Genomic DNA, 14192 nt, shown 5'->3' with positions numbered 1-14192 from the left:
TGTAGGAAGGCAACATCCAAATGTTGAGGCAGTAAGCTTCCGGCTAAACAATATACCACTGTCAACTGCTACTCTCATAAAAATATATTATAAATCATTTTGGGATATTTTTATAATTGAATGTTAGTAGAGCTGAGTGTTGTTACCCACCAGATGGCCGGCCATGTTGACACAAACAGGAAAGGACAACGGAAATATTTTGTCTGGCGAGATCAGACCTTCCGCTTTCTTATTTCCCTTTACTTAAAATTGGAAAAAATACAAAATAAAGAGACATATTAAGGACATATTTACAGACAATAAGTAATGCGAGCCAAGTGGTATGTTTACTGTGATAAAATGTGAGATAATGGGTCTACATTAACGCGGCCTCCCTTGCATAAATAGCGCCACTAATGTTTCAGATGACGCGCTTTAAACAAAACACAAACACTGTAAAGAGCGCCACAGTCGTTACGCAGAGGCAAACCCCATCAGGACTGACTGAACTCGAAACGAACCTGAAGGAATAAAAATAAAAATAGGACAAGATTCTGTACTCCTGGCAGTGCAAGAAGGTGGAAGGGGAAGCATATCATGAATTCCAAGATTCTGGGAAATCCGTAAACGAAAAAAATAATAATATGAGGATAAATTAATGAACAAGAAAATAAAAACCGTGTTCTTGGTTTTTGCGTGATGGCTTCTTCGTTTTCCTGAGACAAGCCAGCCGGTGGTTCATGCGGCATCGGATCACAACCTGAATGCAAGCGCCAGGAAGGAAAGATGTTCTTCAGCTACAGGGTACCCATGTGGTGGGGAAGTAACTTCAAAATGTAACATATTATTCACTACTGTTTGCTTTAATTTTAAAGTAATACGATCAGTTACAGTATGACTATGAATCTGGTACCTCGTAATATTACTTATTACACTACTTTTGCGTTACTTTCGCAGACAAAGGCAGATGTCCGCCTCTAAAAGTGTGCATATGATGGCGCTGCACCAATAAAGCTTCAATCCACAGATTCTAATAGATTCTACACGTCCTCAAAGGCTTTGTCTACTTTCCTTTAAAGCTCCATAACCAGCCCTGTGGACAATTCGTTAGTCGTAAGTAATTTGTGATGTTACTTGGTCACGGATAAAATGTTAAATTACTGGATTATTTATTGAAACTACTGGACAGAACCATTTCTACGACCTGGTAGAAACATTCACCAATATTCAAAGTATACATTATTCTAACACTAGGCCTACTAGGCTACCACTGACCCCTAATAATAATAATTATATAATAATAATTAATAATTTGATCATCAACCTAAGGAAAAGGGCAAAAAGGTACTCCATAATTTGGACATAATTTCAAACCCCAAGAACAAGGGGGTCTGTGAGATGATGTTCCAACAGCCAAATCCAAAAGACATTCGTATGGATTTGATTCCCAGCGGGCCAATGCTCGCAATGTTCAAAATGCATGCTTCAACTATATTGCATTTTTGTATCACTTTTTCCTTTTGTTGTATTTTGTTTTACACACAACAGGTGATCCGGCCATCTGAGATACGTTAGTTGGTATAGCTTAGTTTAGCGTAGAAGGATCCCACCCAGCGGTGGAATGCTAAAAGAATGCCTTAAAGTTGTTAAATGGAATAGAATCCATGCACTGAAGCCCAACACACACCGGCGCCAAAGCGGTGCGTCAAAAAGAACACCTGCTTTATTTCGCGCCGCCCCACTATCCTTCATGCCACTGTTCTATTCCCTAGCGTCGCCGCCCCAGAAAAAGCGCTTTTTTAAAGCAGTTTGGTATATCCCGGCTAGATACAAGGTCCTATACATATTGAGATTGTTCATGCACTAGATTAATTATTCCACAATGCAAAAAGAATGAGCAATGAAAGTAAATAAAGTGTGTAAAGTGACTAAACCATAAACAAAGGGCCCGACAGTACATACGGTATCTATGAATTAATGTGACTATCAATGTAAGCACAAACAGAGAATCATGGGCATCAGGGCCATATATGCAGTCATAAAACAACTTGTATAACGTTATTGTAGCCTATACTTTCAAAACATATCACAACGGTGCTGCAGCGCTTCTTGTTGGTGCTAGGGGTGGCAATTGACGCGTGTGAAATGCGCACCGCGGAGCTTCGGCGCCCGTGTGTGGCCGGCTTTACAGTACTGCTTACAGTTTTTTCCTATCGTTTTAGGCAATTTACCTAAACCATGTTCACATTCCCTAAACACTTCACACAGTGAGCATACCAGTAGACCATGTGAACCAAACTGTGGTTACTTGCCCCTATGCTAAGATACAAATGCTGGCAATGACGCCTTCTTCCAAATTTCATGGATACCTGCCCCAGTCAATGTTCACTACCGGCAAAACGCTGTGGAACTACAGCATATTTTACCAATGTTTAGATACTCTGTTCAAAACAGTGAACTTTCTGTTCAAAACCTAACAGTAATTTAGATCACTGTAGATGGAAAGATGCTGCATTTGGACAGACAAATGAAGTTATATGTTTGAATAAGAAAAAATATTTAGTTTATAGTTTATTTAGTTTATTTTAAAGTAATTTAGATTTTTTTCCCCCTGTGCACCATAGTTCTTGGTGAATTGGCATGGAATTACAAAAGTCCAAAGCAACACTACATACAATGATCTGTACAAAACACAGAGGATACGTTTTGCAATGCAAAACACCTGGTGGTCATATGCGGAGGATAGGAGGGATTAGCCCAATTCTGCGCCACTGTTGGGCTACTGTAATATACAGTATGTGCAGGTTTTGTGCATTGCATTTTTTGTTAGAACACATTTTTTGACTTTGTAATGTATTTTCTGTTTTGTGTAACACTTGCACTGTGACAAAATCTCCAAAAAGTAAAGCACAGTGAAAAAAACTGTTTGTGATTTGTTTCTGGATCATATATTACGTACTTACTGTATGTAATTTGCATTACAAAAACTGAAAATTGTTATTCTCAGTTTCTCATAAAACACTTACAGTATTTACTGTATTTACAATTACAGTACATTTACCACACTCAATTGCGAGATGTCAATTGTGACATCTTTTGTGGGAGGTAAACCGACATATGAACACTGTCAGCAGATACTTGGCTTGGATTGTCATACTGTAATATTACAAACTTTATTACTGTAGTCCAAAGAAGTGTTTGTCTGTGTTTTTTCTCTTTTTTTCAATGCAACACTACAGGAAATCTATGCCAAACTGGAGGACACAGCAACATTTTATATATGCAATTGGCAATGCTTCAAGATGTTAGTGTTTTTTAGGTCATAGTGTTCTGAGAGGAAACATGTGTTAAGTTATGGCAGCATTGTTTGTGGTGTGGTTGTTGTAGTGCATTTTGCACCAAAGGTTAACAGATATGCAGAGGTGTGTGTCTCTAAAGCCCACTGTGTTAAGTGATAGGGAAAAGTGACCATAGTATGGGTACATGACCGAAAACGATAGGAAAAAACTGTAAACCTCAATGCTTTTTTTAACTTTAGACTGCACTTGACTAGCAGTTTAGATACATATATTGAAACCCAATACACAGACACACAAACTATATAACATGGTACCTCTATAACTGTGTGATTTGAGTGAGTTCAGTTCATAGTTAGGGGAATAAAATGCATAAGACTGGCATATGGAGCTGGACATGATGAACTATATATTCACATATATACTCTGCATGATTAATGTGTGTGTGTGTGTGTGTGTGTGTGTGTGTGTGTGTGTGTGTGTGTGTGTGTGTGTGTGTGTGTGTGTGTGTGTGTGTGTGTGTGTGTGTGTGTGTGTGTGTGTGTGTACCTTGCGTGCGGCCTGCTGGAAGAGTCTCAGAGCCCGGAGGCTGACCAGCAGCTCGGGGCCGCAGTAGAATGTGAAGCACGGGGCCCCCACCACAGCCTGTGTTTGAGTGTTGATATTGAGAAATGAGAACATCACAAATACTCGTTGATTTATTATATATGAGTGTGTGGAAGTCCCTGCAGACTGCCTTCTACCACCCCTCGTAGCTTCCTAAGAGAGCGGAATCAACACCTGCCTAATCGCGAGTTCAATCCCGCCTGGGGGATGGGACAGCCACGCCAAGAAATATATTCTACACATATCTAAGGGGCAGTGTCAAAAATGTTTTGGTACTCAACATCAACGGTTGAGTACGGAGTACAAAATACGGAGGTCATCACAAGGTTTAGGTGGACTTTGCTATTGCTGTCGAGTCATGAAGCTCAAGGCTGCTCAAAAATACCCAATCAGTGTATGGACTGCAGATATCGGCATTCGAACACAGTCCCACAACCCTGACTACAACAAGGCTATTCACACTCGGGTAAATCAACTATATTGCAACATGGATCACCAGGCCATGTACCATTATCAGTATCACCAAACCTTACAATTATCCAACATCACCATCCTGCGTCCTGTTTGGAGGAGCCAAGAGAAGTCACCTAGGTGGCGTGTAGCAAGCACATTGCAACAGAGGACAAGCTGTTTAACCAGGCGCAAAGCATGCAAGCCACTGCTAGACGGTGCTGGAGGTACTATGTGGAGGTTTACACTAAGCTACGCTTCATCACGCTATGGATGGGTTACTTTAACGTTTCATCTTCCCTCAAAAGTGATTTGGTGATGTGCTCTCGAACAGCAAGAAGAAAGGAACATGAGTACCAGGAATATGGGCTCAGATCGCCAGTTTAGTCATTGGGAGAGTGGGTAGACATTATGGTATGTATACCTTTATATATGTTTAACTTTCTATATAATTTGTGGAATAACATTTACTTTACAATAGATACCACTGAAAAAAGCATTTAGCTTTACTTTGCTACCTCATGTGTTGGTGACGAAAAACTGTTTATTTCCATTAGAAAAGAAGACAAAATGCCGTCCGGTTACTTTGTAGCATTTTTAACGAAGTAGGCCGCCAGATAAATAAGGCCCATTGAGGTTGTGTGAAGGGCCTGTGAAGCCCTTTGAGAATCCTTCTGTGAAATGGGGCTATAAAAGGTAGATGAGTCTTATCTTGGCTTGACTACAAAGTGTCCATGTTTCCTCACCTGGCGGACGTCTCGCAAGACCCTCTTGGTGGACAATCTGGGCCGCCCCCACACAAACACATTCTCTTCCTGGTGCCCAGAGTCCCACTGTATCTGCATGCCGGAGAAACAGGAAGTGAGCAACCGCTAGCTCCATGATAGTACAATTAGAAACAAAGTAATATTTGAAATGCTTACATACACACAAACACACGGTCACTCACAATTCTACACTTCAAATTGCAGTAAAAGTAAATCGACCCTTGAAGGCGGCCTTGATGGTTCAGCCACTGTGGATGAGCCACATTGTGAAAGAAATGAAAGTAGTGGAAACCTAACATCTGTTACAACCCATGGATCAACTCCCTAGAATAAGGTTGTACACAAGGGGTCAGCTTTGATGTTTGGATGTCATTTGGAAAAACACCCATCTTGTTGTCAAAGCTGTATTCTCCCCAACACGGACGCATAAAGAAATGAGGTGTCAGTGGTCGCACGATTGTTTACAGGGAAGGAACAAATATGAGTGTACATTCCTGAATATCTTTTTCATACGTTTACTGTGTACAGTATGCATGTCTGTGAAGCCAACTAAAAAAGACTCTAGTGTGTGGACAATAAAGATGTCAAATCCTAATCTAAAGAATTTATATTTTAGCTAAAGGATAAAAAATATTCTGTATGTTCAGAAATTACTTTAACCTTGAAAGAAGAATCCTACTGTATTCTCATTAACAACCTTTACTTTGAAGAGATATTTGTTATACTGTCTATTCATAAATAACTTTCACCCTGAAGGATAAATCTTACCGTATATTGATGAACAGTGATCTCTCTCTCCTCTAGTATCTGCCCCCTGCTCTTCTCAGATACAGGGGTTTTGCCCAGATGCTGTTGCCTACAGAACAGAAAAATATTGCCAGGTTTTCTAGGTTACGCCTTACTCAGTGCACTCAATAAATGTTACCAAAAGTAAGCACAACATTAATAAGAACAACAATGCAGAGTCTAGAGTTCACCTAGACTCTGAATAGCCACCCCCTCCCACCCCTCCTACTCACTGTATGTTGTACATCCTGGCCTTAAATGTCCGCACTTATTGTTTGTGGTACTTAGTTATAGTACTTAGCATTGTGTAGCTTCTTATCCTAGCTATCTTTATTGTATACGGGGAATGGGTTGACCTGGCGATAGTTCTTGGCACGTTGTTCTATGAACATCCTTACTGTACCAACAGCAATATATTGTTTCATACTCTTCTGACAAATGTACTTAGCTTTGTATAAAAGCGTCTGCTAAATGCCCTAAATGTAAATGTAAATGTAACACACTGGGCCATGTCTTGCATTGAAGAGACCAATCAGTACTATCACCATCTCAGGCGGTTGGCCCTCTCTTCTGTCACGTCGCCACGGACCTTCTTCATGAATAGGGCCTCCTTCAGCTGTCTGCTCCTCAGACCCACGATGCTGTCACAGGACATGACTACGACCAGGGAGAGGATGAGGATGTTATCAACTAGAAATCACAAGGACATACCTGGAGAATGATATCGGGGCTGGGCTCTGAAAGTGCCATAATGAAGCTGTTTTCATAGAGTGTGTGGGTGTGTGTTTCTGTATGCACAGACTAGTTTCAGACTACAGTGTGCAAAATACCACTGTGTCACGACCTGACTTAGGCCAGCGACAAGCTTGGTGGTCTAAAAATACGGCCACTGTATATTGGCACCATGGCAACTGACAGAGCTGACATACAGAGAGGGATAGGAAAAAGGAAAATGACCCCGGCCACCACGACCTTCCCGCAGGTCTCTGGATTGGACTCTGTCGCCGTCTTTGATCAGCATCTTCGCCACTCCTGCCGGGGTGCAGACGTTCGTAGGGGAGGGGGGCTGGACAGCGGCCTTTGATCCACCAGACAGATGGAGGATGAGGGGGGTGGGGGAGGCAGGGTGAAAGGTGAATAAACTGCATAAACGACTAGATTTAAGAAGGTGTTTTTGTTAATAGAGAGCGTTGCCATTTTCCAAAGATACCGTACGTTTTCCAAACCATTTTCTGAATTGGGTTTATGTATAAAGACATTTTACTGTTGCTCTTCTGAAAACTGAGGGTTTTATTCTATAGTTCACAGCGTTTGTTAGCCGTACTTACATTAATTTAATTATTTCCTGATAACATTTCAACAAAACCACAAGGTTTTTGGGATCATAGATCACATAAGTGTATGCAGGCAGAAAACACAACCCGATTTGGCAAGGTGGTACCTTCAATTTGTCTGCTTTCTTGGAGGCGGTGCGTTTGATTTGAAGCACGGGGGGAACCTGAAGCACAGCATGGTTCCTGATTACAGGAGCCATAACCCGGGTCCTGTAATCAGCCGCCAACATTGCCTCGCAAGCCATCTCGCCTTCATGGGAGCTGTGGTCAGAAAACTCCATGAACCACCTTGGACCTTAAGGCCTAATAATTATCTTTATAAAAAGATGAAAAGTTTGGACATAACAAACAATTAAACAAAGTATATATATGTTTATCAGTGCTGTCAGTTTAACGCGTTATTACCGGCGTTAATGCAAACCAATTTTAACAGTGTTCATTTTTTTATCTGTCTATTGACGCACTTTTGGATAGGCAAACGTTGTAGTTTTTTCACCGGCTGTCTACCAACAACTAGTCCGTCACATTAGAAAAACGACAACACCATACCGGATCTAGCTACACTGGGAAAAAAAACAACAAGCACGCCGCACAAACTTTTTGGGGCAAGCAAGGATACAGAGCAGGTGAAAAACTCCTGAAAAGTGTGCGTGTGTTTTTGCGTCACTCTGTTCGAGCCTGCACGAGTTCAATATTGTCATTAGCTGTTACGTCTTTCTGACCAATCGCACTTCAAGGCCCACCTGGGCTGTACAACTTCGGGAGGGGCGGCTCAGTTACTTCCCTCTAGACAAAATCGACTTGGTTGCGACGTTGACAGTTTGTGAGTGTTGCATCTGTTGAGTGAGAGGTTGCGGGCGCACAGCTCAGGCTGCCGGACGGCGCTGCAAGGAACTTTTATAAACGCAATATTGTTATCCCGCAGCAATCAGCCCGACAGCCCTGAAACGTTAACGTCCATGTGCGTGCGTGCGTGTATAGGCCTGCGTATGGTAGGAATATTCATACTGGTTTAGATAACTCAGTTGGGTGCTCAGGAGGAACAACGTGGGAGAGAAGCTGCTGGTGACCTTCTACCGCTCCACCATCGAGAGTCTTCTGACGTTCTGTATCTCAGTGTGGTTTTCACAGTGCACTGAGGCAGAGCGGAAGAAACTCCAGGGAGTGGTAAACACCGCACAGAGGATCACTGGCTGCCCCCTCCCCTCCCTGAAGGACATATACATCTCCCGCTGCCTAAGCAGAGCGGAGAGAATCATAAAGGACAGCTCCCACCCTGGCTTTCACCTGTTTGACCTGATGCCCTCTGGCAGGCGCTATAGGTCCATCAGAACCAGGTCTTCACGGTTCAGAGACAGCTTCTTCCCTAAAGCTGTATCCACCCTGAACACACACATGCACTGACCCCCGACTGACTGACCCCCCCCTAACCTCCCACTGCTGTATTGTACTTTACTTTATTTTACTTTATTATTTATTTTACATTATTTACATTTCTATTTGGTATACTGTTGTTCTTGTTCTATTTATATATTATTTATTTTCTCGAATGCACCAATTGGGAAAGCTTACTAAAAATTTCGTTGTACTTCACTCGTGCAATGACAATAAAAGGCTTTCTATTCTATTCTATTCTATTCTATAATAAATGTTATAGAATTTCCCATCTTTGCTGAGCAAGAGTTTTGTTCGAAAGTTCAGTGATTGAAACAAATAAAGGCCTGGGCTATTGAAGTCTTACGGTAGGCCGACCCGATGTCAAGTGGACCAGGTTGAATTCACTGCGGGTCTCTCTTCCAACTGCCCTTCTCAACACTAGCAGCAGCACGAAATCAAGGGATATTTAGAATAGAAAAATTGTTGGGATTGATCACGATTAATCGCGAGTTAACTATTACATTAATACGATTAATTGCGATTAAATATTTGAATCGCTTGACAGCACTAATGTTTATATACATATAGATATAACGCATCTCACAAATGCAAAGACACCTTTCATAAGAACACTGATGAAGCACCTTTTGTGGTAGGCTCGCTTATTGTGCCGCCATTTTAATACATTCTTTTAAATACATTCTCACTGCCGTAAGCCTCAGACAACCCTTCAGTCAAACTGGAATGGTTTGACATCACATTCAGTTGACCTTGAAGGTCCTTTATTCATTTTTATTCATAATTTATTCATTAAATCTCACACAAAATCAGCTTTTGAGCATGTTATTTGGCGTTCTAATGCATAACCTATAGAGCTGTGTCCTCCTTTACATGCTAATTCATTCATTCAAGTCATATAGCCCTTATAGCCCTTCAGCCTACTGCTAGCATCTATTTATTTTCATTGTCATGTAACAGGAATTACCTAGAGGTATCCTCTGACATCATTTCTTTTTCCATATATTCCCTTTTTTCAAGTAGTACTGACGTACTGAAATCCCTGCATAGTTTTGTAGGCTTTGAAAAGCGTTTTTCCATATTATTTTTCCAATATCAGGCCTCGACATTAATGTTACCTGCTTGCCCGGGGCAGGTTAACTCTCTGATCGGGCAACTTAAATGTGACATGTAGTTTCCCGTTCGGGCAAGTGTTTATTTTTTGGAAAATACATTAAATATGCCTAAAAAATAAACGGCCTCCTATATCGCTGGAGCGGAGCTACAGCGCTGTGCGTCGGTTTTCAGTAAAACAGGAGAATCATAACAACAAATATAGCTGCATGCAGCAATGTGGGTGTCAAGCATAATGGGACTCTATAAACTAATTCTGCCGGGCGGACATAATCGGCTAGGTGGCTACATGACGACCGTATCGATAATCGGACGGACGAAAACGGCTAGGTGCATAATGGGACTCGATAAACTAATTCTGCCGGACGGACGTAATCGGCTAGGTGGCTACATGACGACCGTCTCGGTAATCGGTAATAACGACGGCTGGTGGAATGAACTAGAGCATTATGCGAGTACGCATCAATGTTTACCAAATGGAAAAATGACCCTACCTAGTGGTAAGGGCGCATTATCGTCTGCCCGAATGAACAAGTGACACAAATACATAAGGGTATTCAGAACAATATCCCTAACAGAGACACATGTAAACAAGCATCCGCTCATAAGACTATGAGCCAAGTTTGGTTTGGATGCATGAAGGCCTTGCAGAGAAATTAGCTCACTTCCTGTTTGACATCCCCCTGAGATCGAAGGACACCAAATTGTTTGGATGTCCCCAGAATGATGTCATGAGTCTATTTACCAAGTTTGGCTATGATATGTTAAAGAGATGCTGAGAACAGGCTTACTTGCTATTTGGCGGCTTTGCCGTCAAGTTTGATTGGCTGTCACGGCCAAACGGTTTTGAATTAGAAAAGGTTGTTTGGCAAATTTGTTCAGCTTGGTCTTATCATATATGGCAGGTTTCATGATGATTGGACATAATTTGTGGCCTGTGGATATGTTATATAGATTGTGACAACTTTGAATATGGCGGCAAATTTCTGAGGTTGCCATGGGAAATATTTTATTAGCTATATGGGGTGGTCTGACAGTATCACCAGTCATTGAAAATAAGTGTGAAATATACTCACGTGAAGAGAGAGGAGTTAAAACACGTCTTTGTTAATTATAGCGCCCCCTAGATGTCAATGATCACCAAATTCATTGAGTGTCCCCATGAGGATGTCATGGGTCTATGTACCAAGTATAGTTATGATATTATTACTGAAATTAGCTTGATGGGCTAATGGGACTGGCCTGAACCAGTGGGCCAAATTTCACAACTTTTCACCAAGGCGTTCTATGGGCTGCCATTGACTCCCACTGAAGGATAATAATAATAATAGGAATTCATACAAAAACAATAGGTTGTCTCGCAACTTCGTTGCTTGACACCCAATTTATGTTCAGTCACTTCCATATAGCCAACCGCCACATACGGAATAGGAGAAAAAGAAGAGTCATTTTCCTTCAGCCTCCGAAAACTGGCCAAGTGCCAGGTAAATTTAACGGAAATAAATAAATAAAGACACCTGAAAAGGAGACGCCGCCAGGATATGAAATAAAACGGCAAAGGAAGTTTCCGTGGGTCCGTCAGGACAGCGGATAAAAGTTAACTGATTGCGGTTTTGACTACCCTGCAATCGGATTCATTAACACAATTTCACTACATTACGGGTGTAGTATGTTGAGCACAGTTGAGGACACCGTATCGACAAAAATCACAACGACATGTTGCTATCTATATCTGTGCGAGAACAGCACTTAAATCTACAAATTACACCCCACAGACTTCACATGGATTTTTTCAGGCAAGAAATCACCACAAATCAATCAAAATACATTTTGTCATTCTGATTGCTGTAGTAGTTGCCATGGGGGGCTGTTACTTACTACAGGTGATTATTTGCAGATCATTTTGCATTATAGCGAATCGGGATGCAATTAATAGTTTGAAATATTCACTAAAAATCAAAAAAATATATTAATTAATTTTGAGGCCCTAGTTTTTCTTCTGTTAAGCTTGCTGGTTTGACAACTTTGCAGCCATAATCGTTGTGTTTTATATTTGAATAAATTATTATAATTCAACAAATACTTGTTGGTTTTATAAATTGTCTTAATAGGCCTAGATTTTCCATTTTGGTCAAGTATTATTTGCTATTGGGCAATTAAATATAACAGCAACTTGCCCTTTTGGCAAGTGGCCAAAAGGGCCACATTAAAAAGCTTAATGTCAAGACCTGAATATTATTTTTCTTTGGTATAATTTATTACCACAGGACACATATCTTTGCCGCAATGCATATCTCATCTATCTGCCTTTCCGCTGTTTGCAGGGAACAGTGAGGGGGAGGTGGGTCGGTGGTGGAGAGGCTGTGAACATCCATTTGATGCATATCTAAACATCCTTGTCACAGCTAGTGACATAAATACAATAAATATATATATATTACATATATATTTTCTTCTTTTCGTTCCATGGATTATGAACTGTTGCAGAGATAACAACGGCACCACAAGAGCCTTTGATTTGATGGATAGTGGCCCCAACTTTTCTCCTAGGAACCGCATCCTAAATATGAGGGGGTTTAATATCCGAGGGCACCACTGCTGGGGGTTAGGCCCTGTCCACTGGGGGTTGGGCCCTGTCCACTGAGGGTGGGGTCCTGTCTACTGGGGGTCGGGTCCTGTCCTCTGGGGGTGGGGTCCTGTCCACTGGGGGTTGGGCCCTGTCCACTGGGGGTTGGGCCCTGTCCACCGAAAGTGTGTGTGCGATGACTCCGCACCTCAAAGTCCCGTGGAGATTTATACTGAGCTATTGCAATTTTTTACAACCATTCGTCCATTTATTGCCGTCTTTTAGTCAAAATCGATAAAGGGTTGTTTATATTTTAGGAAGGCTCGATAGTCCAATATATACTCAACACATAAGCTAGTGATTGGTGTAATCGTGCATATGTTAGAAGCAGAGTTTTGGATTTTTATAAGACTTTTATAAGATTAGAGGGTGTTATGTTTACCTGGTGGGCAGGTGAAGGGCGGAGCTCCCGATTAGCGTACACAGGAAGGGTTTGCTGTTGAACTGGGAGATGACCAGCTGAATGGTCACCTGAGAGGTTCCGTATTCGAGTGGACGGAAGGTCACGGTGATCACCACCTCCCCGCTAGCCGGTATCGATCCTGGAACACGGTAGAGGTGGTGAAGTGTGGGTTTGTGTGTGTGTGAGAGAGCTAAACCACAACCTAATTATTGAGGTAGAAGGAGGTTGTGCTTGGTTAGTGCAGAGAGAAAGTTTACTTCATTATGACACACAAAAAAAAAAGTGTACTGTGGTCCCCTCTGCTCTCAAAAATAACCATGCCACCACTTTATTGCTGGAAAGGTCAGTTTATGTATAACCCGTGTCAGTGGTATATTTAACAACAGTCCATGCTCTGTTATATAATTAACAATTTACAATTAGGGCATTTAGCAGACGCTTTTATCCAAAGCGGATAGAAGAGATGAGGGAGCAACACCCTACACCTGAAACAGCCCTACTTACTTAAAGAGCCCATGCCATTCAAATCAAATTTTTCCTATTGTTTGTTAAATAACATAGGTCTGAATAAGTTTGTGAGCTGTGGTAAGTTTGAAATCTATGCAGTTTGTCTGCTGAATGCAATAGGCAATGAAAAGAAAAAGGCAGAAGAAATGAGCCGATCTGGATAAGGTGACAATGTGACGTAGCGTTGTCAAACTATTATTCATGGCCCTGCCCACTTGGTTGGTTCGTAACCACCCACAAGAATTCTGAAAGAGTCGTGATTGAGCTAGTGCTAAATGCTAATACGTGTACGGTAGTTGCTTAGTTCGTAGTAACAGGCTAGTTACAGAATTTTGAATGCAATGGCAGAACGACATCGAAGTACATGAACTGCGACATGCTGCCTGCCGCCGGTTGCCTCGAAGCACCACCGCCGCGAAGCACCACCGCCCGGCAGCGGGCAGCCGGGCGGTGGTGCCTCGCGCCGGCAGCAGGCAGCAGGCAGCGCGCGGTTCTGTCTACTACAGATTGATGTGGAAGTGGAAGAACCAGAGACGTCGGAGAACCCGAGAAGTCCTTTGTGATTCATTATATCGTCTGTACGTGCACACAGCTTTTGGCCGTGATAATATGTATTATTTGATATAGATATCTATGTATTATATGATATTATTTAGATATAGAGCTCCAGGACTGTAACGCAATTGTTGTAAACTTCCTTGTTATTTGGATAACCGTTCTGCTGTTGGTGTGATGGCGCATAACACGTCAGACTCTCGTCTCTGGTATTTCTACAACGAGACTCGTAGTGGGGGTTATCTCAGCCATGGCCAAGGGATTGTTGACCGCGGTCGTCTCCCGCCGGAGTCTCGCTGCCGATGGACCACCGCCTCGGCTTCAGGAGGCGGTGATTAGCGCTGACCGCTGCCGAGGCGGTGGGAAGCAGGGCTC

At 42.1% G+C, this 14192-nt stretch overlaps 1 protein-coding gene across 1 annotated transcript in view; it reads right to left on the bottom strand.

The window, feature by feature from the left end:
• The window catches only part of cfap221 (cilia and flagella associated protein 221), a 180193-nt gene that overhangs the window by 54229 nt on the left and 111772 nt on the right, over positions 1 to 14192 (bottom strand). The window contains exons 19-21 of the mRNA XM_056588744.1: positions 3825 to 3920; positions 658 to 739; positions 151 to 242 (exon numbers count right to left, since the gene is read on the bottom strand). Of these exons, the coding sequence (XP_056444719.1) occupies positions 151 to 242; positions 658 to 739; positions 3825 to 3920 (270 nt within the window). The remainder of the gene's footprint in view (positions 1 to 150; positions 243 to 657; positions 740 to 3824; positions 3921 to 14192) is intronic.

This window comes from Gadus chalcogrammus, chromosome 4, assembly GCF_026213295.1.
Source record: "Gadus chalcogrammus isolate NIFS_2021 chromosome 4, NIFS_Gcha_1.0, whole genome shotgun sequence".
Taxonomy (NCBI): domain Eukaryota; kingdom Metazoa; phylum Chordata; class Actinopteri; order Gadiformes; family Gadidae; genus Gadus; species Gadus chalcogrammus.
Note: the sequence above shows the minus strand (reverse complement) of the source record. Positions and strands in the feature narration are given on the sequence as shown.